Source organism: Lepisosteus platostomus, chromosome 25, assembly GCF_059453375.1.
Source record: "Lepisosteus platostomus isolate fLepPlt1 chromosome 25, fLepPlt1.hap1, whole genome shotgun sequence".
NCBI lineage: Eukaryota > Metazoa > Chordata > Actinopteri > Semionotiformes > Lepisosteidae > Lepisosteus > Lepisosteus platostomus.
Genome location: NC_142635.1, coordinates 16,999,851 through 17,027,307, shown reverse-complemented (window position 1 = coordinate 17,027,307; position 27,457 = coordinate 16,999,851). Strand labels below are relative to the sequence as shown.

Genomic DNA, 27,457 nt, shown 5'->3' with positions numbered 1-27,457 from the left:
TCAACTGGACCACTGCCGTTCTACATCACAATGACTCTAACTAGGACGGAGACTTGAATGGGATGAAAAAGGAAAAGGCATTATTTGCAGGAAGAAATTAAACTGTTCCACCTGATCACTTGCTAAACAAAGTGATTCACTGGAGTGGAGGCGGTGAAAGCTTTGTGAATCAACTTACAAAAGGAAACATGTAAGAAACGTGGCTCCCATATTTAACCCTTGAAAAATCTATGAGTGTTATGTGGAGGTGAAAGTATTGTTCAATTATTCTAATAAAGCTCACTCAACTAAGACCCAGAAAAGTACCAGAGTATTCTCACCTAAGAGGAAATACTAACAAGTAAGATGTTCAAATGAAAAGCATTAAAAAGTGAATGATCTTCAGTAGCTGAAATGATTATTGAGCTCTGGGTCACAGTGCTCCTGAAAAAAAATCAAATTTCAGCAGACACCCAAGGACAGCAGGTGAGCACCATGCTGAGCCAGTGTATAAGTGTATGAATCACAGTTTCAAGGAGCTTTTTTCAGTTTCGTTCCACTGATCGGCCAACACGGGGGGAACTTCAGTCTTACTCGCCCTATTGCATTAAGAAACTGTACAACATTCTCCAATAAGAACTTGCGACCTCACCTAACGAAAAGCAATTTGCGTAGCAGGGAAAGACTGGACTCCCACTGGGGATTTTTGTTTTTCATCCCGATGGTGATGTGCACTATATAGAACGTTGCTGGACCCTCCTCGGGAAGCGTGCAGAGATCACATTAGATGTGTTGCTCAAGCTCTTTATTGTCACGTACAGTAAACCCAGCAGTGTGGTCAGTGCGGGATGTGTTCTGTCCTGACGGCAGGGTCAGCAGCCAGAGGAGACCTGAAACACAAGTCCCGGTCAGCTTACTAAAGGACCCAGAAAATCACCACGGGCCAGTCTGAACAGTTTCACGGAATAGTCTTGTTGACTTCTCTTTGATGTTTCATGTTACAAGAGCAAAATAATGCTCACTGATTTGAGGATAATTGCGCCATCCCTCCAGGCTACTGAAATGAACCGTCAGACTGCAGAAGCTGTCAGTGACTACAGGTCCTTGGGACTGGTCAGAGAAACCTGAGATGAGACAAACGTTGTGAGACCATTTATAAGCTTGTGACCTCAAATTAAACGGAAGTCAGACATTTTCAAAGGGGGCAACACTGCGGCACAGTGGTTAGCATAGCTGCCTCATAGCACCGGGGCCCTGGGTTTGATTCCAGGGGTGCTGTCTGTGTGGAGTCTGCATGTTTGTTCGCGCTGCAGGGGACACCTCACCCCCACAGACACAAACTCACACCACAGCCCATTTTTCCACAACACAATCAACCCGCCAGTATCAGTTTGTGTTCAGTGCTGGGGAGGTGCCTTGTCCTTGCAGAACACAAACAAGGTGATCAGGACTGACGGCAAGATTCAGGTATTCAAGTACCCAGTAAATCCAGGGCTCAAATGGGGGAACTGTTTCACGAGCTACACAACATCCTCACACACGGATGACACAGCCTTGGAAAGCCGTGTGGAGAGTGAGGTGCTCGTACCCAGCCGGAGTTAAAAGAGCACGCATTGAGCAGAGCAACTGAGCAAAAGCACACTATCGATCTATCCACCCCAGAAAAGCACACATCTCTGTGATACAGAGGCTAAGGCAACATGTGAGTAAAGGATTTTGAATCAGCAATTGTGCTGATGAGCCAGTCAGCAATTTTTCAGAAACAGCAAACATGTCGTCAGCCTCCAGGAGCTGCAGAAGATTGTGAGATATAAAGGAGTGAAACCAGGGCAGGAGAAACTGATTCCTCGTGTAGGAAGCTGAGGAAAACGATGCACACCCTGCAGACTGAATGGAAGACAGCACAAACTATCGGTAATGTCAGCCTAGAAGAAAGTGTAGTGCAGTGTGTTGCAACTAAGTTTTTGTTCAATATTTGTTTTGTCTGAAAGAGACTGTTTTGATCAGATACATGCAATACTATTTCTTTCTCATTCTCTGTCTTTGTATGTCATATTTGGATCACACCATAAAGTTCATAACCCAGCCAGTTGCTTTGGCTCTGAAAGCATCCCTCAGCAGGGACAGCCCTGATCCCCAAACACAGGGCTGCCCTTCCCACTGCCCGTCTGCTCTCTGCCCAGTGGAAGTAGCGTTTCTGCCCCGCAGCTGTGTGAGAGAAGATGACCTGAGAGCACTAACCCACCTCTGGAGAGGGAAGAGTCTCAGCTGGAAGGGAGGAGGAGCTGCCGGGCTGCCGCAGACAAGGCGCCGCTGAAATGATAGAGAAATCTTTTAGAATCAAACGTCACGTGGCTCAGTGTTTAAGCTGTAGTACATGATCACATTAGATTATTAAAACATGCAGACTGCCATTTCCATTCTGTACAAACAAAGGGTTTTCCATTGTAGAAAACACCACTGCAAATCCAAAGCGGAGTGCACTGGGACTGCAGTCCAGAGAAACCCATCATGTTACGAGAACCGGAGGCCATTTCACACCAAAACTGTACAATAGGATTCTTTCTGCACACCCAGTACTGAGGGCTGTGCCAGAGGCTCCTCACCGTTCTGTGATGATTTTAGACGTCGAATCGGGCAGGAGGCAGGCGCTCTTCGGGAGCTCTCGTCCCGTGCTATAACTCGGACCACACGATGGCACAATTGCTTCCTACATACAAACAGAAACTTCAAACAACAAAACCCAACAAGAAATCTGTTCACACTTGGACTCCTGCTGCAGCTGAGGAGCTGTCACGCACACACCTCCTGTGTGGGTAGTGTTGGCCGTAGGACCTGTTGTTCAGAGAGAGAAAAAATACACCATAGCAAGTCAGCACTCAAACAAACCAAAAGGCCAGTTTTATTGAAGTTGACGCAGCTGGCCACACAAACACTCACTGGGTCTCTTCACCAGGTATCCACACAGACAGCACCCCAGGAAACCAGACCCATTTGAACAGGGGCAGAGCACGCAGACTCCACACAGACAGTACCCCAGGAAACTGAACCCATGAGAACAGGGGAAGAGCATGCAGACTCCACACAGACAGCACCCCAGAAAACCTGACCCATGACAACGGGGCAGAGCATGCAGACTCCACACAGACAGCAGCCCAGGACACCAGACCCATGAGAACAGGGGCAGAGCATGCAGACTCCACACAGACAGTACCCCAGGAAACTGAACCCATAAGAACAGGGGAAGAGCATGCAGACTCCACACAGACAGCACCCAAGGAACCCAGACCCATGACAACGGGGCAGAGCATGCAGACTCCACACAGACAGCACCCCAGGAACCAGACCCATGAGAACAGGGGCAGAGCATGCAGACTCCACACAGACAGCACCCCAGGAACAGGACCCATGAGAACCGGGGCAGAGCATGCAGACTCCAGACAGACAGCACCCCAGGAACAGGACCCATGAGAACAGGGGCAGAGCATGCTGACTCCACACAGACAGCACCCCAGGAAACTGAACCCATGAGAACAGGGGCAGAGCATGCAGACTCCATACAGACAGCAGCCCAGGACACCAGACCCATGAGAACGGGGCAGAGCATGCAGACTCCACACAGACAGCACCCCAGGAAACCAGACCCATGAGAACAGGGGCAGAGCATGCAGACTCCACACAGACAGCACCCCAGGAAACCAGACCCATGAGAACAGGGGCAGAGCATGCAGACTCCACACAGACAGCACCCCAGGTAACACACCCCAGCAGGAGGAGGCCCCGACGGACTCGCTCATGGTGCAGTGAGCCCAGCGGTGTGAGGCTGGTGTCCAGCGCTGATTTGTCCCTGATAGTCCTGTCCCACAGCCTGCGAGTCACCGTTTCTTCCACAAAATACTCCAGCCAGCGCTTTTTAGATTACATTAAAAAAGCCGCCTGTTGACCTGCTGGAGGTCAGACCCGCTCCGGCAAACAACTACTGCAGCTCCGTTGCCCCGGCAACCACGTTTTATTTAACAAAGTAAAATAAACACAGGAGAAAAGTTTGCAAACAAGACAAGAGAGCTCAGAAACCCACGGACACGACGGCAGTGGGTTCTGTTTCTGTATCGAGTTGATAAACCAGGCAGGACGAGCGCTGCAAACACACTAGAGTACACATAACACAATCAGGGGTACACAAGACTCCTGCTTTTTACACAAACAGGTTCAACAGGTCAATCAAGAGCAGGTCGGCACAGCTGTCATGATGATGTCTCATTTACAAAGAGTCTGAAGATTTGCTCGTCTCTTCCCAGAGCACCTTCACTCCGGAGAGCAAGAAACAGCTCCATCCGAGTCCGTCTTGTAAGAGAGACATAGAAATCCGCGACACGGTAAATACACTGACATTGTATAATTAATTCTGATGCTCAATCAAATCTGCGGAACACGTGTGGAGCGCAGTCCAGAGCACTATAAAGACTAAATTTCCCACAAGCCCTGTGGCGACGTCCTTTTGACGTAATCGATTCGCGTCTTTTTATTTTTAATTATAACAACAATACATGCCATAAAAACAAGAATACATATAACACAGAGTATAGTCAGGGGTACATACGATAATACATGTACATGTTATGGAAAAAGATTAAACAAGTAATCTTGTTTAATAGTAAACAAAAGCAGATAAGGTCCGTACATGTTTCAAATTGTCTGTACAGACGCATTTACATCCGTTTTAAAGTGTTTAAACATGGGTCTCCTCTCACAGCATTTCGTTAATTATTATATCGTGGAAGTATCATATTTTTTTAAATACAAACGATATTTTCATATTACTTTCAATAGGTTTAAAATTTAGTATTATTTAACTTCTTTAAAAGTAATGTCAATATTAGTTTCCTTCTTTACGCTATCTTTCAGAGTTGCTGTCACAAACGTCACAGTTATCATCTGTATTGATTTTCAATCTCTGCACAACGAGGATCTGTACGGAGGCGCTATTGGACTCGCCGCCATAGACTCGTGTATCTCTGTCGCCGCCCAGTGGACATTTCTCGAAAGTGCAGTTCATTTTAAATTTGTATTGTAGCAATAAAAATAGATACAATACAAACAAGAGTATATTTATAGCACATCAATAATACCATCAGGGGTACATAGTATAATATATTTACACTTCTGAAAAAAAGATTTAACCAGGTTAATAAAGATAAGGGCTGATATAGTCTGTAAATACAGTTTTACATCTATTTAAAATGTTCTAACGAAGCTGCTTGAGGAAAGAACTTACTGTTTTGATTACATGAATCAGAGATTGTGACTCTGCCTTTAGCTTCCCACTCCTTCCAAACAATTTCAATTTCACACCTCTGGTTGTGCCAGAGGGTCCTCAGTGGAAGAGATACCAGGGTCCCCAGCACTGCTGTCACCTCTTCTGTACTCCTCCTATGCTAACAGCTGTGTATCTACTGCTGACTCCGTGAAAGGAATCAAGACTCCAGATGATCCCACCCAAATAAAAAAAAAATCTGGAGTGGAAGGAGGTCTCTGCTTTAGTCGGCTGGTGCCGTGAAAACAACCTCTAACTCTATATAACTCCAACTGTCAACAGTTTAATTCCACTGACCGGCCATCAGAGGGGCACTTTACTCGTCCTGCTGCTACTGTTGAATTAATAATTCCTTAAATTATTGTCTGGTTAAATTGTCTGGTGGTAAGTATTTGTAATATAGGATTGCTCATGTCTGATCTGGAACACGAGATGGAAGTTTAACATGTGTGATTCACTGAGGTGGAGGGGTGGGAAATGACTGAAAGAAGTCTTGCCATGCTGCATTATTAATAGTAGTAGCAGTATTGTCATATTAACACGAATCCTCAGACTCACTAACATCTCCAATAGAACGACAATCTCACACATCAAATATTAGAGGACCCTTCCTTTATACCTAAAAGCTTTCAGTTGTTGGACAATGAAAAGAGTCCTTGCAGGAATCTAATTACTGTTGTTATAAACTCATTACAAGCTAATTGTCTCATTTCTTTTTTTTCTTTCTTCTCTTTTCAGCAGCAAATAAACCCATTACTTGATCCCTTACATTTCAAAACGCTCTGAATCAAACCAACAAATCGGGCATAAATTTATAAACCATGTTTTTGAGAAACTAGCCTTAAAATCAAAATGACTACATTCATATGAAACACACTCAGAAACAATATCAAATGGTTTGATACAGAGTGCAGAAACAACTGAAGAGAACTACCAGAACTAAAACAACACCACACCACTCTGAACTGCGCCTCAGATACTGTGAGATGGTTAGACACTACATGCACACCCTAAAGAAGATAAGCACATACACAAACAGACAACTCTCAGACCACAAAAGGCCTGTAGCCAAGACACAGTCAACAACGCTTGATCCAACTGCAGCTCAGACCTGCAGCAAAGCCTGCTCAAACTCCCCAACCTCGTCCTGACGGCCGGCTGTTTCCCTGAGGCCTGGAATCAAGGACTGATCACGCCCGTCTGTAAGAATGGAGACAGACTCGACCCCAACAGGTACCGGGGCTTCAGTGTGAACAGTAACCTGGGGAAGGAACTCTGTCGTATCTTGAATATCTGATAACTGGCCCTCCTTACTGAGCACAATGTCCTGCATTAGAGTCAGACTGGCTTCCTACCAAACCGCCACACATCCCATCACATTCACACCTGGGCTCTGATGGCCCATCTGGACCCAGAACAGCAGAGCCTGGCACTACTAGGGCAGGACTGTCAGACTTGGGCACTGCCAGCCCATCTGGACCCAGAACAGAAGAGCCTGGCACCGCTGGAGCAGGAGTGTTAGACCTGGGCACTGCCAGTCAATCTGGACCCAGAACAGCAGAGCCTGGCACTGCTGGAGCAGGACTGTCAGACCTGGGCACTGCCAGTCAATCTGGACAAGACCAGTTATGGTTTTCCAGGAGAAAGCCAGACCTCAGGGAAACAGGTACAAATTCACACTGAACAACAACACATTGGAGCACACATCCAGCTACACATATCTCGGTCTCACCATCAGCTCTTCTGGGAGTTTTGACCTGGCAGTGAAGGCACTGAGGGAGAAGGCACTCAGGGCTTTCTACGCAATAAGAAGGAGGCTCTTCAATGTCAACCCACCAACAAGAATTTGGCTCCAAATATCTGAAAGTGTAATCCAACCCATTGCCCTATACGGCAGTGAAGTGTGGGGTCCCCTCACAGACCAGGAGTACACTCTGTAGAAACTCTAATCAATCTGTAGAAACATCCTCCTTGCGCAGAGAAAAACAGCTAACAGCGAGTGCAGGGCTGAATTAGGCCAGTACCCACTATTGATAAACATACAGAACAGAGTAATCAAACACTTGTTACACCTGAGAAATAGAGGCCACAATTCATACCACCACTAGGCCCTGCTGATCCCAGAGTACAGCTGGTCTTGACACCAGTCAGTCTCAGGACAGCACAGCTACAGCAACACCAATCACAATCATCCAAATGTGGAGGGGACTGCAGTCCAGAGAAACCCAGCATTTGACAAGGACTGGAGGCCATTTCGCACCACAACTGTAGAACAGGATTCTTTCTGCACACCCAGTACTGGGGGCTGTGTCGGAGGCTCCTCACCAGAAGAGACTTGCATTCCTGTTGGCTCCTCTCGTTCTGTGATGATTTTAAACGTCGAATCGGGCAGGAGGCAGGCGCTCTTCGGGAGCTCTCGTCGCGTGCTATAACTCGGACCACGCGATGGCACAATTGCTTCCTACATACAAACAGAAACTTCAAACAACAAACCCAACAAGAAATCTGTGCACACTTGGACTCCTGCTGCAGCTGAGGAGCTGTCACGCACACACCTCCTGTGTGGGTAGTGTTGGCCGTAGGACCTGTTGTTCACAGAGAGAAAAAATACACCATAGCAAGTCAGCACTCAAACAAACCAAAAGGCCAGTTTTATTGAAGTTGACGCAGCTGGCCACACAAACACTCACTGGGTCTCTTCACCAGGTATCCACACAGACAGCACCCCAGGAAACCAGACCCATGAGAACAGGGGCAGAGCATGCAGACTCCACACAGACAGTACCCCAGGAAACCAGACCCATGACAACGGGGCAGAGCATGCAGACTCCACACAGACAGCACCCCAGGAACCAGACCCATGAGAACAGGGCCAGACCATGCAGACTCCACACAGACAGCACCCCATGAACAGGACCCATGAGAACACAGGCAGAGCATGCAGACTCCACACAGACAGCACCCCAGGAACTAAATCCAGGCTCCCAGCGCTGCCTCCACTTGCAGATCATGACGCGACAGGAGACCGAAAACTCCTCACTCCTGCAGTAACACACCCCTGCAGGAGGAGGCGCCGACGGACTCGCTCATGGTGCAGTGAGCCCAGCGGTGTGAGGCTGGTGTCCAGTGCTGATGTGTCCCTGATAGTCCTGTCCCACAGCCTGCGAGTCACCGTTTCTTCCACAAAATACTCCAGCCAGCGCCTTTTAGACTAAAGTTTCTTAAGTTTCTGTTTTTCTCGCAGATTAGATTAAAAAAGCCGCCTGTTTACCTCCTGGAGGTCAGATCACAACAACTTCTGCAGCACCGTTTCCCCGGCAACCACGTTTTATTGACAAATTAAAATAAACACAGGAGAAAAGTTTGCAAATATGCAGGCAGGATGAGCGCTGCAGACACATGCTGCTGCCCGGGTCCGTCTTGTGAAATAAACAGAACAGAAAACAGAAAGAAAAATACACACTCGAGTACACATAACACAATCAGGGGTACACAAGACTCCTGCTCTTTACTCAAACAGGTCGGCGCAGCTGTCATGATGTCTCATTTACAAAGAGTCTGAAGATTTGCTCGTCTCTTCCCAGAGCAGCTTCACTCCGGAGAGCAAGAAACAGCTCCTGCCGAGTCCGTCTTGTAAGAGAGACATAGAAATCCGCGACACGACAAATACGCTGAAATTGTATAATTAATTCTGATGCTCAATCAAATCTGCGGATCGCGTGGGCTGCGCACGTGTTCTGTAGTGCACTATAGAGCACTAGAGAGACTACATTTCCCACAAGCCCTGTGGGCGACTTCCTTTTGACGTAATCGATTCGCGTCTTTTTTCTTTTTAATTATAACAACAATACATGCCATAAAAACAAGAATACATATAACATAGAGTATAGTCAGGGGTTCATACAATAATGCATGTACATGTTATGCAAAAAGATTAAACAAGTAATCTTGTTTAATATTAAACAAAAGCAGATAAGGTCCGTACATGTTTCAAATTGTCTGTACAAACGCATTTACATCCGTTTTAAAGTGTTCAAACATGGGTCTCCTCTCACAGCATTTCGTTAATTATTATATCGTGGAAGTATCATATTTTTTTTAAATACAAACGATATTTTCACATTACTTTCAATGGGTTTAAATGTAGCATGATTTTACTTCTTTAAAAGTAATGTCAATATTAGTTTCCTTCTTTACATTAGCTTTCAGAGTTGCTGTCACAAAAGTCACAGTTACCATCTGTTTTGATTTTCAGTCTCTGCACAACGAGGATCTGTAAGGAGGCGCTTTAAGATTCGCCGCCATAGACTCGTGTATCTCTGTCGCCGCCCAGTGGACATTTCTCAGAAGTGCAGTTCTTTTTAACTCATGTAGCAATAAAAATAAATACGACACAAAACAAGAGTATATATAGCAAATCAATAATGTCATCAGGGGTACATAGTATAATATATTTACAGTTCTGAAAAAAAAATTCAATATCTGCACAACAAGTCTTCGACAGCGCTTTGAGACTCACCGCCTTAAACTCGTGTATCTCTGTTGCCGCCCAGTGGACATTTCTCACCGCCCGCCGTAATTAGGTAAAGTCCCGGAATTGAAATTGTGATTGGACGAAAGCCGTATCTGCCCCGCCTCCTGCCGAAATCTCGGCGCTGATTGGTTCTGAGCCGAGTCACTCAACTTGAGGGCGGTAAATCCGTGGAAGAACAGGGAAGTCCGTGGTGATTGGCTAGGAGCGGTGTCACTCAAAAAAACTAAAAGGAAATCCCGCCTTTTCCAGCCAACGGCGGTGATTGGACAAGCCCTGCGCCGCTCATTTGACGTCACTTAACTGCGACGAAACCGGTTCTGATGCGTGATTAGCGCAACAGCCGGTCCGTCGCCCGAGGTCGGTGTGTAGCCGCGGTCCAGGATGATATGGTTCCGCTCTCTGCTCGTTAAGCACTGCGGACTCCTGGAAAACCGTATTGCAGGGCAGAGAGTTATTGAAATCCAGACGTCGCTGGAGAGTTTGTTTACTGACGAGTCACCTCACGTTGCTGATTAATTCGACCTCCTTGTGTTTTCTCTGCTTTAACAAATAGTAAAAATGCTATTCAATGCACACAAGAGTACATCACAGATCACCGGGGTACATTAAGGTCCACTTATCTTTAAGGTCCGGTTTCCTGGGGTACTTGCTTACCCCTTGATCGCAACAACTTTTACAGCTCCGTTGCCACGGCAACCACGTTTTATTGACAAAGTAAAATAAACACAGGAGAAAAGTTTGCAAACAAGACGGGAGCTAAGAAACACGAGGACAGTGGGTTTGCTTTATGTGCCGGGTCGATAAACCAGCGCCGCAGACAAGTGAAATACAAGAAAACATACACACAAGGGAACAATACATCGTATTGTCAGGGTACATGCAATAATACATGTACATTTTATGGTTCAAAAGATTCAACAAGGTAAATGCAGATAAGGCCCGTCCATGCTTCAACGTTCTTACAACACAGAAACAGACACATATCAGAGACATTCTGAAATAAAATGTCTTTACATCCGTCTTAAACTGTTCAAACACGGTCTCCTCTCACACCATTCCCTTAATAATTATGTTGCGCAAGTATAATAATGTTTTAAAATACAAACGATATTTTCATCTTCCTTTTCAATGGGATTAAAACGTAACAAATGTATTTCTTTCCGATTTCAAGTCTTTCCGATAGCGCTTTGAGACTCAGCTCCGTGGACTCGTGTATCTCTGTCGCCACCCAGTGGACATTTCTCGGAAGTGTCACCGCCCGCCAGTATTCGGAAAAGTCCCGGGACTGAAGCTGTGTGACTGGACAAGAGCCTGTCTCCCGCCTCCTGCTGAAATCTCAGCGCCGATTGGACAAAAGCTGCTCACAGTCCGGATCCAGTGGAAGGTAGATCCACTCCGGGTTTTCCTTAGCCGGCAGTCCGGATCCAGTGGAAGGCCGATCCACTCCGGGTTTTCCGTAGCCGGCAGTCCGGATCCAGTGAAAGGCCGATCCACTCCGGGTTTTCCGTAGCCGGCAGTCCGGATCCAGTGGAAGGCCGATCCACTCCGGGTTTTCCGTAGCCGGCAGTCCGGATCCAGTTGAAGGCCGATCCACTCCGGGTTTTCCGTAGCCGGAAGTCCGGGTCCGGTGGAAAGGCCGATCCACTCCGGGTTTTCTGTAGCCGGAAGTCCGGATCCAGTTGAAGGCCGATCCACTCCGGGTTTTCCGTAGCCGGAAGTCCGGGTCCGGTGGAAAGGCTGATCCACTCCGGGTTTTCCGTAGCCGGAAGTCCGGGTCCGGTGGAAAGGCTGATCCACTCCGGGTTTTCCGTAGCCGGAAGTCCGGGTCCGGTGGAAAGGCTGATCCACTCCGGGTTTTCCGTAGCCGGAAGTCCGGATCCGGTGCAAAGGCTGATCCACTCCGGGTTTTCCGTAGCCGGAAGTCCGGATCCTTTACGATGCACGCAAGACAACGTTACAGATCACCGGAGTACATTATACAGTCAAATAAAGATAAGGTACGCACAGCTTTCATGTTGTGATACTTAGACATGGTTTGGAGACGTTCCCTCGTGTGTATTTTAAATTATTCAAATGCGTGTCGCTTTAATTTGGAAGCGCATCATTTCAGTGCATGAGCTTACCCGTTATATTGGGCGAGATTTCACACGGATAATCAAACAAGAACGAGTTTGCCCTGGAATCCAGTCCACTGCCCAACCTGAAAGTCAGAGCATGAGAACGGACGGATTGTATGGCGATTGTGGAGTTGCTCGACCACATCAAGTAGGCGAGAAGTACAATCTGCTACTACGACATACGGCCTAATTATTCAATTTTCGATTATTTCTCATCTTTAGGCTATTTCTACATCTAATAACGAGCGAGTATAATGATTAAGCCAATGATACATTATATTTTAGATTCGGTTCAGCAGTATTGAGCAGTAAAATAACATCAATTTGTCTACAGGAAATGTCAGAATTAGAAGCCTTCTTTACACCATTTTGCCGATCTGTTCAGAGTGTTTTAACAACAGAACAAAACAAAAACAAACGTAAGGTTTCTGGGCTGCTTTGAGAAAGACAATTATCATCTATATTACTTTTAAATCTATGCACACTGTGTATCTTTACCGGGTCGATTCAATGTACAATTTTGTACTGACGCCTTAACCTTATTATTCATACAAAATCTGTTTGACAATAGTCATGTTTGATTCCACTCACTTTCCCCAAAGAGGTGCTCCAAAATAGTTTGACAAGATAGTGTGAGATTGCGAGAAGGATCTGAAGTATTTATTAGTACAAGTATAACTAAATTGTTTTCCTTGTAGTCTAATAAAGGTTGTAAATTTTTCCATAGTTTCTGATGGTATACTGTTAGTTTCTTAAAAGCATCAATACCTCTCTAGGAGTAGCTCTGGTTACGACGGATTGTTATCAGACTTATCACAAACATTATATCTATTCATAAAATCTGCTTGATTCTACATTTCATCATCCACACCAGTTAATTTGTTGACCCCGCTTATACTATTTTAAACCCAGTTTTCAAAGCACTGGTTTATTTTTTCTCTGTATTCTAGATGATGTATCTATGGGAGGTATGTTTATCTATAAGAGACCACGTGAGGAGAACTTCTTCATGGAAGCTGGCAAGTTTCAGGGGGGTTTCCAGCATCCAAATGACATTCAAGTAAAAAGTCTATACCCGCTAGTTCCTGAATGATTAAATTAGGGAAACATACACCACCTACTTTGCTTAATTTTGTAAATAATACTCTGTCGGTATCGGTATTAGATGCTCTAAACCCTGTAGCATTTAGGCCTCCTTCTGCCCGTGTTTGACAAATAACAACCATGAATAAAGTTTTTTTTTTTTTACTATGGTAGAGAACATCAAATCACATCTCTTTTTGGATTTTTGAAAATCGTAATACCAAGAAATGTAATCACATCTCTTACATGGATATTATCGGTCTTATTTCTACTGAGAAACAGTTCGAAACTCACAAATGAACAAATAGAAGGCATCCAATTCTGGACAGAAATTCTCCCTGCATCAATATACTGGGTATAAGATTGCAAAATTTCACACCACAGTTGTACATTTTGTAATTTTTTTGTACGACATATGATAGAGATCTGAACATTGTAAAGGCCTATTGTATTTATGTGCACTCGTGTCTACTGTCTGGTGGATTATTTATTGCATTTCCTTCCCCAGCCAAATGTTTAAAAAGCCTTATCAAACAGAAAATCATTAATCCATTTTATTTCTATTACAGAATCAGAGACGCTTCAATATAATATTAAAAAAGCTGTCAAAAGGTATTTAAAAGGTGACAGTAAATGTATCACTCCATTTGAATACAAGCTGTACAACATAGACCAGAAATTTGCAGTTTAGGTAATGTAGTTAATGCTTTATTTAAATGTAATAAACAAGTTATTAAAGATATATTTACTTACGAATCACTTACACATGATTATCAGCTTTGCAGAGGCCAGAAACTATTCATTCACTTACAAATACTCAAAATTAATTAATTTATTGATAAGTAGAATGATATAATCTACTAATAATCAATGAAAAGCCTTTATCAGAGTAGTGAGGTTCTGTATATAATAATTCTACAATAAATGCTGGTTGCACACTTATGGTTGCAAGGTCACATTAAAGATGGAAAAATGTCCGACATGTTTTATCTTGATTTCTGCCATTTCAATACGGGGGTGTACAGTTTTTATATCCAATGTATAACAAATACAAATCAGAAGTATGATTTGAAAAGTATAATAATTTTAAGGTCCAAAGTTAACAACAAAAATTAAATTGATTTTCCCCCACGTGTTGACCAGTCACCACCTGCCTGTTTACCACACAGAGAGGTCTACAAGTTCATCATAACTGAGAGGAACTAGAGTAAGTTTTGAGATGTTAGTTTTTCTGATACTCACGTTTTTGATTCACAATAAGTCATTTGCACTTCTTCTCCAGTTACATTAATGTAGTTTTTTGGAAGGGGGCAAATTAAACTTCAGAATATTCAGCAGCCTGAATACAAATCCTGCTCTGAAATAACACATTTTAATGGCTGTCATTCTCATCACGATCAAAGTGAATTGAATTCATCTGCACTGCCCCAAGGGGATTTATCTTCACATCAAGGGCTCATAAACACAGAACAGATGTGACAAAAACACAATGCAACAGTAGCACAGTACCATAAGACAACACCATTTAACAACATGGCTCAATCAGACCTCTTCCAGTACCAGAAGATTAAACAGACAATTAGCTTGTAAAGAGATTTTTTAAACAACAACAAACTTTAGATCTTACACTGGGAAAAAACTCTCCTTTCAGCAGGACAATAACACAAAAACTTAAGTCCAATGCTACACTGAAGAAAGTGAATGTCGTTGTGTGATAATGTACAGTTTATACAGTGTGTGGTAACGAGACAGAGGAAATACCAAAGATGGCCCTAACAAGCACAAAAGATGCTTTAAAGCAAAACACTTTTAATAATTGCCAAACCTTTACGTAGGACCTAGTTTATTTTCGTCATTTTCTTCTTCTCATTAAGTGACACTCCCTGAGCCGATGTAATGAATATCCATGCTGCTGTAGCTCTCTTCAGAGATCCAGCTCAGGGTTTCCCTTCTGAGGAGGGCTGGCGGTAGCGAACTGTCTCCAGCTCTCGGAGCGCCGGAGACAAGGACAGTGAAGGGGGTGACTGAAGCGTTAATTTGATGGAGAGAATGAATTTGCTGTCCCGGGAAATCTCTTTTAGAACTGAAGACGCCAAATGCTTTATTGTGTGCGAATGTATTCTGAGATACAAAAACAAATTTACTATTTCAGAGCTGTGAAAAATGTAACATCTTAACTGAGAAATCAAGAATTTGCTAAATTATTTACGATTCCTGACAATGTTGTCCTCAGCTCATACAACAAATTATTTTTAAAAAGCAATTTATAAAAATACATAATTTATTATTTTTAAGATAGAGGTCATTTTTTGGGGTTTGTATTTGTAATTACTTTTCAGAATGTTAGAGTATTTGTTTTTCACTCTGAAATTGTGTTAAATTGTGTAACTCGAGGTACAATAAAATCTGATTGAATGTGTCTGGATTTCAGGCTGTTGAGCCACAAAATTGTTTTTTACTTTGCAAAGGGTGTGCAGACTTTCTTGAAAACTAAATACATAAGAACAACATAAAAAAGCTGAAAAACTACATCATAAACAAAATGTTTTTTTTGCAGAGCAGCTTAAGTTCTATCACAACCATTCTCTAAAGGCGTAAAGAATTAAGCAATTTTAGAAATCTCACCTTTGGAAATGCTTTGAGACTTGTCTGCAATACATATACTGTATACAGTATTGTAAGCCAATAATGTCCTCGTTAGGACAGTGTCTTTCACGTGTAAATTTAGAGCTACCAGAGCACAGGGCTCTTTCTTTAAGATATCTGCTGACAAAAAACTAATTCTGTCTCAAAAAACGTTTGTTTGAGCCCGCGTGCAATAAAATACTAGTAGAAAACGATGTGGAAGTATCATTGGTAATCCAGCAACATTTGAAAATGTTTAGCAGGTCTGAATAGCTGTGCAAGGCACTGTAGATTGCATTCGATATGTTTTTGCTCAGGGCGCCTCCAGGATGTCTGCAGTAAGTGTGGCGTGGTGGCTGAGGAGGGCTGCCCAGCTGTAAGGAGCCCAGGCAGGAGTCGAGGAGTCCACAGCTGCAGTTCACAAAAGAAACCGCAAGGCAGCACAGAGGAGCCCCACTCCCAGGCCGGAGCTCAGGGCCTGAGCCCCTCCTGACGACAGTCTGTCCCCAAAGCGGTCTAGCAGCTGCAGCGCCACGCCATTGGTCCATCCGAACCCCAGCTGTGACAACACACACAAAGACCGGCCAATCACTGATGGAGCACCGCCGCCATGGGAGCTGGCCAATCAGATGCAGCGAAGCAGCCAGCGGCGGCGGCCGATGAAAGGGATCAAAACAAACAGCTGACTGAATCGGTCAAAAGTAGCACCAGGAAACTCTACAGAGCTTGGCCAGGTATTCAAAATTAAACATCTAACACATGCATTTCGGAACACACTGGCAGACTTTTTCAATCACAAGGCAAACTGTGCTTCTCAGTCCTCTGCAGCTGAATTAAACCTGGGACTTGTGGTTTCTGAAAGACGAGCCCGTTTGTGTCCTACCTGAACTTCGTACTCCCCACCTCCCCCTGGTGTGCCATCTCCAAGCACGTCGTACTGCGAGAGAGAGAGCGTGGGTGAGAATGAGACCGCAAGGGGGGCAAGGGAAGAAGAGAGCAGGCCCGGGTCAGAGCAAGGGGCTTCCCGACTGGGGAGAGAGACCAATCTGGACACATCTTTACCCAGACTCCCCCATCACCAGACGAGCCAGGATCAAGCCCACACCCACTGCGCCAATTCACACACCTTCTCAAACATGGCCTTGTGCTTGCCATAGGCCTCCCAGTTGGTCCGTATCCACCTCTGGGCCAGATCAAAGGCAGTCTGCTCTGCGCTTTCGGACGTCAGCCTGGTCAGACCTGACGGACAGACAAGAGAGACCACAGTCACCCTCCCTGCCAAACTCACCTCAGAGAGGATCCACATCAACCATGTTCAGAGGTCTTGCAGTACAGGTGCACTGCACGTCAGTGGGTAAATTAGCCTTTGTGTTTTTCCCACCATGATGGCCTTACTCAGAAACTTAGCTTTATTAGTGTTAAGACCTTGTGCAAGATGACACGACGAAATCAGATGAAATGAGGTGGATGAGAGCAGCCAAAGACAATGAATGTTGGAGAGGGCTTTGGTCAGCAGTGCTCACTAAAATTATATGAAGCGTCAGTAGGCCCTTATTTACAACAATTTCTCCTGAACACATTTCGCAAAGGACACAGAACCAGAGGTCGCCGTGGTTCACAGTGCTGGCTTTACACTGACAGGTGAAAGGAGCTCAACCTCTTTAGTTTTGTTTAAAAGAGGCTAATGGGTTCAAGCATTCATAGTACTCATAGTATGCACCACGCCAGCCTAATGGGCTTCCATGAGATCAACAGTAAAAGATAAGCCAAAGGAAACAAGGAAATGAAGAGGAAGTGCAAGTAAAATGAAGTACAGGAGGCACTTCTTTACACAAAGGGTTGTGGGAGTCTGGAACAAGCTGCTCAGCCATAGTTCAGAAGTTAATTCCCTTAATTACCCCAGACAAGATCTGACAATAATGTCTCCTTTTGATAGGATCGAATACTTAGCGCCACAGACTCATTTCATCACACGCGCACACGAGAGAAAGGCCTCTCTGTGCCTCGGGCCTACCTTCGATGACCATGTGCTGCAGAGGGGGCCAGGCATTGGGCAGGTCCCACTGCTGCCCGCTGTCCGTCAGAGAGGTGGGCAGTCCGCTGGGGAAGCGCGAGGCTGGGCTGCTCTGCAGGGGCCGGAGGAGAGGGGATGAGAGATGGGGGAGCTGTGTGTAGGGCGACCCAGCAACAGAAGGAGCAGGTGTACTCAAGGACCCCAGTGACGACACTCATGAGAGGCCCAGCCCCCAGGGGGCGCCGTACCGCTGGCTCAAGGGTGTGTGTCTGCATCTGCCTCCCAGCTCACCTGCAGGTAGCGCAGTGCCCGCTCTCCAGCACTGGGCTCAGAGTAGCACTGTGCCCACAGAGGCGCCATGTTGGAGGGGAAGAAGGCGAGGTGGCTGGCATTGGTCAGCAGGTTGTAGTCAAACCAGGCGCCTCTCTCCTCGTTCCACAGCAGAGCTCTCACCGCCTTCACGCGGCGCTCCAGGGCGATGTCGTACTTGCGCGCCGCGGTGCTGTTGCCTGGGGGACACAGAGCCTGCAATGAGCCGGAGAGCACCGGGCCCCTCCAGTAACGTCCCGCAGCCCGTCCCTTACCAAGCGCCCTGTAGAAGGTGGCCAGCGTCCTCTCGATGCGGCAGAGCAGGGCGTTGAGGTCGGCGGGCAGGATGGCGCTGGTGTGGGTGTCGCGCAGCGCGCCGCTGCCATTGATGAACCACCGCGAGGAGAAATCCCATCCTGACTCTGCCCCAGCCTTCAGCTCCATCCACAGCCTGTCCCGGGCCTCTGAGCAACACACACGCACTCTCCTGTTACTGTCCAGCTCCACACTCCTCTCTCAACACACACACACTCTCCTGTCACTGTCCAGCTCCACACTCCTCTCTCAACACACACACACACTCTCCTGTCACTGTCCAGCTCCACACTCCTCTCTCAACACACACACACACACTCCTGTCACTGTCCAGCTCCACACTCCTCTCTCAACACACACACACACTCCAGTCACTGTCCAGCTCCACACTCCTCTCTCAACACACACACACACTCCTGTCACTGTCCAGCTCCACACTCCTCTCTCAACACACACACACACTCCAGTCACTGTCCAGCTCCACACTCCTCTCTCAACACACACACACACTCCAGTCACTGTCCAGCTCCACACTCCTCTCTCAACACACACACACACTCCTGTCACTGTCCAGCTCCACACTCCTCTCTCAACACACACACACACTCCTGTCACTGTCCAGCTCCACACACACACACACACAATTTAGAGAAAATGAATTTCCTGTATGGAGAATCCCTCAGTTAAGAACAGTCCCTCAGGGTGAGAGCGTTTTTAGAACTGGGAGATAAATCTCTCTTCCTGGAGCACCAGATACTGTAGTAACTGTAGGTCATATTCTGTTGGTTCAGAGAGCAGCGGTCTCTCTCTTGTTGGCATGTAGGCATTATATAGGTTTTGAATACTATAGCAGTCTGGGGTTTTTATGCTTGGTCAAAAAGTAGGCTCCGAGACACCTTGTGTGTAAACAGAGTAACATTTATGTTATCTTGTGTTATTGTCACTTTTAATAATTATTCCTTTCTCCCAGTGTCCTCAGAATTATTACTCTACCACCAGAGCTGTGCCAGGGAACACAGATCTCAAGTGTCTCTAACTGTACCTCCCACTCAGGTATGTTCTTGGCAACAATTTACAACGGGGGGTTATGACCATCTATTTAATTATCCTACTCTGTATTTCTGGAATGTGACTATTATTATCAATCCCTTTTTGTAACAGTACAATTTTATCTCCTGTATCAGCCTAACAAAAAGCAACCTTATCGCTCATGACCAGAAGTTAAACTAGTACTCTCCAGTCAATCTCGGCTGATCACACAGATTCACACGACTGGGATGTCACGCAGAACAGATAAAAATAATTTTAGAAAAGAGAAAAGTGTTGTACTTCTTCCGGTACTGCAGGGGGCTGGACACAACAAGCGACATTATTCTAACATGGCTAAATGTGTGCGGGAGAGCTGTCCTGTACAGGATGCTGGCCTCACATATCCAGCACTGTGATGCCATGCTTGTGGCCTAGAGTCTGACCAGGCCTTCCCAAACTCAACTGGTAGCTACAGACTGCAAGAGCTGAGAACTCTGGAGACTTTTGGAAAGGTATGTAGTGGACAGAGCAGAAACAGGCCAGTCTGAGCCCGGGAATAATCTCAGCTGGGATTTTCTCGATCACACCTACAGTACCAGCCAGTACCACAGTGTGTGGCACCTTATACACCACACTTTCAAGCTCATTGCTCATTCAGTGGGGAAACCACTGTGTGTCAAACAGCCAAGGGCATCTTAAACCACAAGGTGGAATACTGGGAGGACCTTACAACAGCACCGTTGGGTCCTTAGAGCAACAAGTAAGAGAACCAATCAAGCCTTTCGTTTAAAGCACTAACAAACACAGTGGAGCGCCTCTAAAAGAAATCTAAGATCAAGAAGACCAACAAAGGTGAAGAGAAATGCTATTCGCACATTGAGAGAATGACTTCACACGGATGGAGCATGCGAGTTACCTGGCGTCAGCCCCTGAGCCAGGTCCAGGTCATCAGTGTAGGACTCGGGTCTAGGAGACAGTGAAGTAGCTGCTTACTCACCACTCACAAGCAAACATGCAGCACAGGACATTTCTTCCTCAGCTAGAGCAAAAACAACTTCTCCAGCAATGTCATCTAGATCAACCAGTAGAACCTGGACGCATGTATTTCTTTTGGCCAAGACAAAAATCAAACTCCAGATGGTGATCCAGACAGGAGGGAACAAATTAGGAATTTAGACTTTATGGCAAAAAGTACCAAGTGCTGTGATTCAGTTCTTTTATAGTACAAGAGCTCTCCCCAGTTTCGGCAGCAGAATGAAGGAGAGGACCTCTCCCGCCAGAGCAGCACTGGCCACCTCCAGCAGGGCCTGGCAGAAGTATTCACACCCTGGCAACGAGCTCTCGTTTTCTCAGAATCGGAACGTGCAAACTAAACACGTCTGTGGATCGTAGAAGTTAAATGTCAGCAGAAAATGCATAGAAATATCTAGTATATGGTCAAAGGCAGGAGTGTGTGAGTGTAAGTGTGACTACAGCTGCTCAGAGGGCATGTCCATCAGTAGCAGCTGAAGAAGACCACGGGAAGCCTGCTTTCTCAGGACCCCGCGGGCGGCTCGTACCTGGGCTGTCCCACCTCCACGCTGTAGCGATTCAGAGTGTGCCGCAATCCTGCGGCCTCCAGGACCACGGAGCGGTTCTGCATCCAGAAGGCGTACTCCTTCTCCAGAACGGGCAGGGCGGTCCTGAGAGACAGGCCAGGTCACGCCAGCACACGGGGAACTCCGAAACACAGCTCAAATGACAGAGAGCGCTTGGGGCAGATATCAGCCTCCATCACACCATCTGACGCGTCTGCGTCAGGCCCTGCAGAGTGCTTGGTGACAGAATACCAGTCCCTGAACTGCCATGGCAGCCATTCAACTGTGGGGGCTGCTCCTGCTGGTGTTGACAGATTTGTCATACAGATGGGTAAACTGCGACTCAAGCACTCACATCAGACCCATAATCGGAGTACAGATCACTGTGTGCCTGAAATGGTTTCAATACAAACTTCTTGAATTTTTCTACTTATCCATATTTATAGCAAAGGGATGGAGAGCTGGGGGTCCTGGGTTCAGCTCTTGTGTGCCCTGTGGTGGACTGGCGCCCCCTGCTCTGTGTGTGTGCCTGCGCCCTGTGGTGGACTGGCGCCCCCTGGTGGGAGTGAGTACTCTGCGCAGTGCTCTCTGGGACAGCCTGTGCTGGATCCACAGCTGTTGAAAGTGAAGTGGCGGTGTGGTGGTTTGTTCGTCTCTCCTGGGTGCAGCACTTCCCCTCGGGAGCGCAGCGGCCGCCCTCCCTGGACACACCTGAGGAAGGCCTTGTCCTGCGAGGCACGGTAGTAGCTCTCCACCATGAGCGTCAGGAAGGGGGGCTGGCTGCGGCGCTCGAAGTACACTCGCCCGCCGTTCGGGACGAAGCCGTACCTGCGGCAGGACAGCGGAGCCGTGAGAGAGCCAGCAAAGACGAGCAACATCTCCAAGCAGGCTTGTTTATTCACCCAGTGGGTCTTCCTCATTCCTGATTCCTGATCTCTGTTACTGTAGCATCAGGTGACCCCCAATGAGTGCAAGCTAGAAGTCAGACTACCCTGTAAAAGGCCAGTTCTTTAAAAGATTAGATCACTTTATTGGCCATATACAAGTTCTTGTATTTGGAATTTCTTTTCGCAGACCCCAGCTTGCTCTCCATGAGACACAGACAGGGAGAGAAGCTGGGGGTCTGAGCACAGGGTCTGTCATTGTACGGCACCCCTGGAGCAGCTGGGGTTCAGGGCCTTGCTCAGGGGCCCAACGGAGTAGGATTCCTCTGTCGGCCGCGGGATACGAACTGGCAACCTTCCAGCCACAGGCGCAGATCCTCAGCCACAGAGCCATCCTCCGCCATCGTGTGTCTTGTGTGAACTGGGCTGTACTGCATCAAGCAGAGCTGTTTGCAACACTCTCCACTTGTCCTCTGAAACATACAGCTCGTTTCCAAACCAAAAGAACACGTGAAAAACAAAGTGGTTAAATGGTGTACGATGCCCCAGGAGAACAGTGACGGAGGAGCAGAAAAAGCTGAAGATCAAAGAAGGAGAAGGTGGGGCAACAGTGCTGTCGGGGTGAAGACAAATTCAGTTCAATTCAAGCTTTATTACCCTCTGAGGAAACACTCACTGAGAGGGAGACTGTCGAGGGCAGAACAGGCACACCTGAGGAGCAGGGTGAGCCACGCATGTCTTGGCCTTCGTCAGAACACCCTGCCTGACGTGAGGAGACCCAAGCAGAGAACATGAAACAAAACCAAAAAAAGCATCTTACTTGTCCACGAGGTGGAGGAAGTTCTCGATCATGCCTCGTGCTGTGTCCTGCATCTCGGAGAGCAGCAGCCCATTGATCACCCAGTAAGAGTCCCTGAACATCACAGGGCAGAGCAGGTCACGCCTGGGCAACGTTTCCACCCTAACACACAGCTGCGTGCAGTGTGGAGCTCACACGGATCCCTCCAGTTCCACAGGAACAGTGGATACCCCTGCCACTGACGGGCCTGTTGCTGAGAACGTACCGCTAGTCTCACGCCGATACCCACAGGACCTACCAGTAGTAGAGCTCCCTGAAGCGCCCCCCAGGGACGACGAGGGGGTTGGGGGTGTAGATCAGGGAGTAGAGCTCAGGATGTACCCTCACATCAGGGCGCACCTGCACACAACAAGGTTAGAGAAGCTTTCTAACTGCACCGGGGGCTTCACTGTGCACAGGCACCACGCCCACTGCTCCCACCTTCCTCCCGAGCGATTTCCACAGCTGGTGGAGCTCCTTGGCCCAGCGGCGCAGCCTGCCGTCCGCGATCTTCGACAGGAACCTGGGCCTGCAAGAAAAAACCCAAGAATGACTTCATCACACCTTCTATATCCCCCCTTCCCAGTCAATCAGGAAGCAAAGCACATTCTTCGTGTTGACAGGTGTTTTAGCGGCGGGAATCTACAAGTTTTTCCAAGACAGCCCTCCAGAGCTCCTTGGCCTTTTCATTAATATCACAAAAAAGGAAGCAGCAGAGCTTGACCTGGAAACATCAAACTCTTGCTTCTATCTGTAGCAAAGACACTGTAATGTTTCTGCCCTGCTACCCTTCATCGGCCTGAACTACAGCCTCCTTTTTAAACCGTAATTCAGCTCAAACGAGCGCCTCATTGCATGCTAGTCTGTGACAATCTTACTTGCTGTGCCAATCCGCTGGAGTCCATGGTTCGAACTCCGTCCCTGGTTCCTCAAAGAAATCCTCGAGGAATTTCCGGAGCTGGGACGCAGGAAGGTTTCCACCTGGAACCCGAGAGGTCAGGTTCCAGAAAGACTGCAGCACTCTTTCTGCAATGGCAATGGAACAAGACAGCGGCCACCACAACGTCTGAGATCAATCTGACATCCCAATGCCAGTCTTCACCGCAGAGGAACTCCGGGAAGGTGTGGGTGGTGGGATATTTTAAGTCTGGGATGCGTAACTGGGAGGGCAGCGCAGTGGCGCAGTGGGTAGCATTGCCGATTTCCTGGATGCGGTCTGTGTGGAGTTTGCATGTTCTTCCCGGGTTCGAGTGGGTTTCCTCGCACAGTCTAAAGACATACTGTACTGGTAGAAAATTGGTTGTGCTGTGAGTGTGTGTCTGATCCAACGCCTTACAGCAGGTCTAGAAGGCTCACAGAAGGTACAGGAAGCAATAATGGGCACTTATACTACATCAACATGAAGAGCAGCTCACCTGGGGGCTCCTTCAGCTTCATATCCACGAAGTGCTTATCGTCGTCGAACAGCCTGGCCAGCTGGACCTGCCTCAGGATCTCCCCCATGCAGTAGATCTCACTGACGAAGAGGACACAGCCAAAATCAGGCTGACCACAGCTCTTGAAAAACAGCGCCTCACCAGACACCGGCCAGAGCAGCGCAGAAGAATTCGCCTGAATGCTGTCTTTAAATTATTACTGCATTCAAAACGATTCTGATGTTTCTCAATAAAACCTCAAAGGCTTATTTCTTTCTGCTCTAGGCTGACTGGTATTAGGAGTGTCTGATCCTCCAGCTTCATGAGGATTATACAGTAAGCAGACTAGAAAATAAGCACAAGTTCAGTCACACACCATCATCAAGACATTACAAGCCAGTTGTAATGATGCAAGAGATCCTTATTTGAACTGTATAGATCAGGCCCCATCTGTCAAAACACCCTGAGTAAAACACTTCACTCTCTTAAGAAGACACCTCAAGCTTTAGTAGAGTAAATAAGTAAGAAGGCGAGGAGCTAGATGTGGGCTCTGCGCTTCCTTTCTGTATTTCCCAGTGGAACACAACAGGTACAGGCAAACGTGATGACTTCTGAGGCCAACATTGTATAACCAAGTCAGGACCAATAGCTGTTATACCGGGTGCCATGGACTGGTAACATTATGCCCAAATCCACAAAAAGTTCTCCTCTGAGCAGAATCGGCACACAGGATCAGGGGACGGTGCCCATATACCTGCAGGACTGACTTCCACTAGAACCCAGGGGAACTCTGCAGGTCACATTTTCTGTGACCATACCACCCTGCAGCTCCCAGCTGGCCGCCCACTGGAGCCCAGCAGTGAGAGCCTGGCCAGTACCTGGAGGGGAGACTCCTGGGAGAGCTGAGGCTGCAGCTGGAAGAGGTGTCAGTGGGGCCAGCAGGGGGCGCTCACCCTGCGGTCTGTGTGGGTCCTAATGCCCCAGTACAGTGACGGGGAGACTATACTGTAAAAAAAAAAAAAAGGCACTATCCTTCAGATGAGATGTAAAACCGAGGTCCTGACTCTCTGAGGTCATTAACAATCCCGGGGTGTTTCTCGAGAAGAGTAGGGGTGTTACCCCAGTGTCCTGGTCAAATCTCCCCCTGGTCTTTACCCATCATGGCCTCCTAATAACCCCCGTCTCTGAACTGGCCTCATCACTCTGCTCTCCTCCCCACTGAGAGCTGGGAGAGGACTGGAGCATCATCCAGGTGGGGGTACACACTGGTGGGGGTGGAGGGGATCCCCATGACCTGTAAAGAGCCCCGGTGGAGGTCCAGAGAAGAGCTATAGAAGTGTAGGGAGTGATTAATATTAAGGAAATCTGAGAGCCCTGCCTGCAGCCCAGTCTGACTGGAAAGCTGTGCTCCGGAGCGAGGTCTGCCTCATGAGTGCTGTGCAGGGTCTGACACATGCTCAAACGGAAGGCAGGGCACGAAGACATGACAGGCTGAGACAGATCGACCACCTCTTGAGGGGGCAGCCATGTGCTTTACAATTAGCTGTCTCGCCTTGCAGAAGCAAGGCTTTAACTAATGTAGGAGAAACGCAGGTATTGAGCTCTAGGCTCTTCTGTTTAAACACTCATGACAATCTCCCCACAGTCTGTCCTGTTATTAATACACCAGCTAGCGGTTAGCTTACTTTCAGATTAATACCTGAGAGTGAAGAACAGCTCAGGGTTCAAAAGTCTTGTAATTCCTGTTAATATTTAAACAAAATTGTAAGTTCCAAAGATAATACTTTCAAAGTACAGTACACACAACTTGATGTATACTTAGCTTTTCTTCAGGAACACGGTGAATATTCCATTCCATAAAGCAATCAAACACTGCCTTCGAGTTTGTGAATTTGCCGGTTTCTTTTAATTTAATGCCAATTTAACCTTGCTCATCGCACTTACAATTTTAAACAGATGAACAGTCAATGCCTTTATCCTCATTACTCGAAAGGGTCAAAGTTCCTGTCAAGTTGATGAGAACAAACCTGTGACAAGAAGAACTTGAGACATCTCACAGAGCCTGTTTTCGCCATCAACTACAAGAAGCAGGTGGCAAAAATGCTAACTGAAATGTTACCCAGCATTCCAGGCAGGGGGAAAGGGCAGTATCTCTGAAGTGTTGAAATGAGCCTGTGAGGAGGAGAATCTCTCTCCAGGTTCCACTCACACGGGAACACCGCTGCTGCACCTTCTCTCAGCGGAGAGGAGAGGACGGGGCAGCTCGGAAACTGAGCACAGAACAAGGAGGCCCACACCAGCCCAGAGACCCTAGCCCTAACCCTACAGCATGCTCTGTTCACTCAGGCTCCTTTCAAATATCAGGAGGACCACACGAAGCTCTGCCAACACTCGGCAGTGAATTCATGCAAAAATTCAGAAAGCCCACTGTTTCACAGAACGGCAGCTTCAGGCGAACTCCGCGCTGCAGTTCATCTCTGATAAAGCAAGAGCACGTGTGCATGTCTTCACACATACTAAAGCTGCTCATGATCGCCACAAGCCTCCACTGGGCACATGCGCTGCTATCATGCCCGGCTCACAGACTCGGATCTTTCACTGCAGACTAATCAACTCGGATAGCGCTCGGCCCGGTGGAGAGAGCCGCGCTCCAGGACAGTTCCTACAGGGAAGCAGGAGGTGAACGAAGGGGCTGAAAGTGGAGCATGGGGAAAAGCCAGCTTACCTGTCGCAGGGAGGAGGCAGAGCGCACCTGAGCACAGGGAGCAGGGCCAGACAGCAGGTCCACAGAAGAGCCCAGTCCATCCCGTCACCGACTCGTCCCGACTGCCTCCACACTGGGAGAACACTGCGCTATCGCCTGGGCAGTGTCCAAGGCCTCCCAGCTCCCTGCTTTATGACGCCCTTATCGTGAACGGCAGGGTTACGTGGGGGATCCGAGATAAAACCACGACTGAGGTTTAAACCGCAGACTTCACCGTCTCTGCCCAGAGAGACAAGCCCGCCCGCCCACCACACAGTGCCAGAACCACAGGAGCTTGCCAGCAGAGACTCGCAGAGACCACGCCGTCATGCAAATCCCCCGATCGGCCTCAGCACCACCTCCTGAAGCCAGGGAGACATTGAGACCAGTGGAGTGAGTAAGACGATATTACCGCAGTTCAGCAGGGTGGAGCGTGAAACCAAGCACTGCAGATGAGGAATTGGGTATTAGGAAACCCTCTCCTGTGAGGGCAAGTGAGTTTCATTCCAGTAGGCTGACAGGAGTTCTACCCTTTCTGGAGCAGTTGACGTGTGATGGACAGGGCCCCGTGTCTCCAGACAAATGCCGTCCTTACATGATGGGAGGAAGCCGTCCCGTGTGTCCTGACAAAAGCTGTGCCCCCTAGAGAGCTGCAGCATGGGATAAGCTCTGCGGGATGCT

At 47.4% G+C, this 27,457-nt stretch overlaps 1 protein-coding gene and 2 long non-coding RNA genes across 4 annotated transcripts in view; 1 reads left to right on the top strand and 2 right to left on the bottom strand.

The window, feature by feature from the left end:
* LOC148641282 (uncharacterized) overlaps nucleotides 1–16,513 on the top strand; it is a 19,596-nt gene extending 3,083 nt beyond the window's left edge. The window contains exon 2 of the long non-coding RNA XR_015930275.1: nucleotides 15,970–16,513. This is a non-coding gene — a long non-coding RNA (uncharacterized LOC148641282). The remainder of the gene's footprint in view (nucleotides 1–15,969) is intronic.
* Nucleotides 2,236–10,633, bottom strand: LOC148641283 (uncharacterized). Its single transcript, XR_015930274.1, has 3 exons — nucleotides 9,813–10,633; nucleotides 2,586–2,689; nucleotides 2,236–2,292 (listed from the first exon to the last, which is right to left on the bottom strand). It is a non-coding gene; the product is annotated as an uncharacterized LOC148641283 (long non-coding RNA).
* treh (trehalase (brush-border membrane glycoprotein)) lies at nucleotides 13,567–27,457 on the bottom strand. Of its 2 annotated transcripts, XR_015930271.1 has the most exons (16): nucleotides 26,759–27,457; nucleotides 24,034–24,134; nucleotides 23,497–23,644; nucleotides 23,060–23,147; nucleotides 22,878–22,978; nucleotides 22,601–22,693; nucleotides 21,608–21,724; nucleotides 20,879–21,001; nucleotides 20,236–20,285; nucleotides 18,251–18,439; nucleotides 17,958–18,175; nucleotides 17,667–17,778; nucleotides 16,779–16,891; nucleotides 16,536–16,589; nucleotides 15,653–16,211; nucleotides 13,567–15,148 (listed from the first exon to the last, which is right to left on the bottom strand). XR_015930271.1 is itself a non-coding variant. In XM_088619674.1 (15 exons), exons 1-15 carry the CDS (start codon nucleotides 26,836–26,838, stop codon nucleotides 16,071–16,073), a joined length of 1,728 nt encoding a protein of 575 aa, XP_088475800.1. In that variant the 5' UTR covers nucleotides 26,839–27,457; the 3' UTR covers nucleotides 13,567–16,070. The 2 variants fall into 2 exon arrangements, 1 of the variants encoding a protein (XP_088475800.1); XM_088619674.1 differs by having other exon boundaries at nucleotides 13,567–16,211.

Bases quoted from the DNA above. Each gene is read 5' to 3' on its own strand.
- treh (XM_088619674.1), bottom strand. From the start codon at position 26,838: ATGGACTGGGCTCTTCTGTGGACCTGCTGTCTGGCCCTGCTCCCTGTG. The intron at 22,979-23,059 runs GTGGGAGCAGTG...TGTTGTGTGCAG, and splicing joins GGAAATCGCTCGGGAGGAAG to GTGCGCCCTGATGTGAGGGT. The intron at 16,892-17,666 runs GTAGGCCCGAGG...TCTGTCCGTCAG, and splicing joins GCAGCACATGGTCATCGAAG to GTCTGACCAGGCTGACGTCC.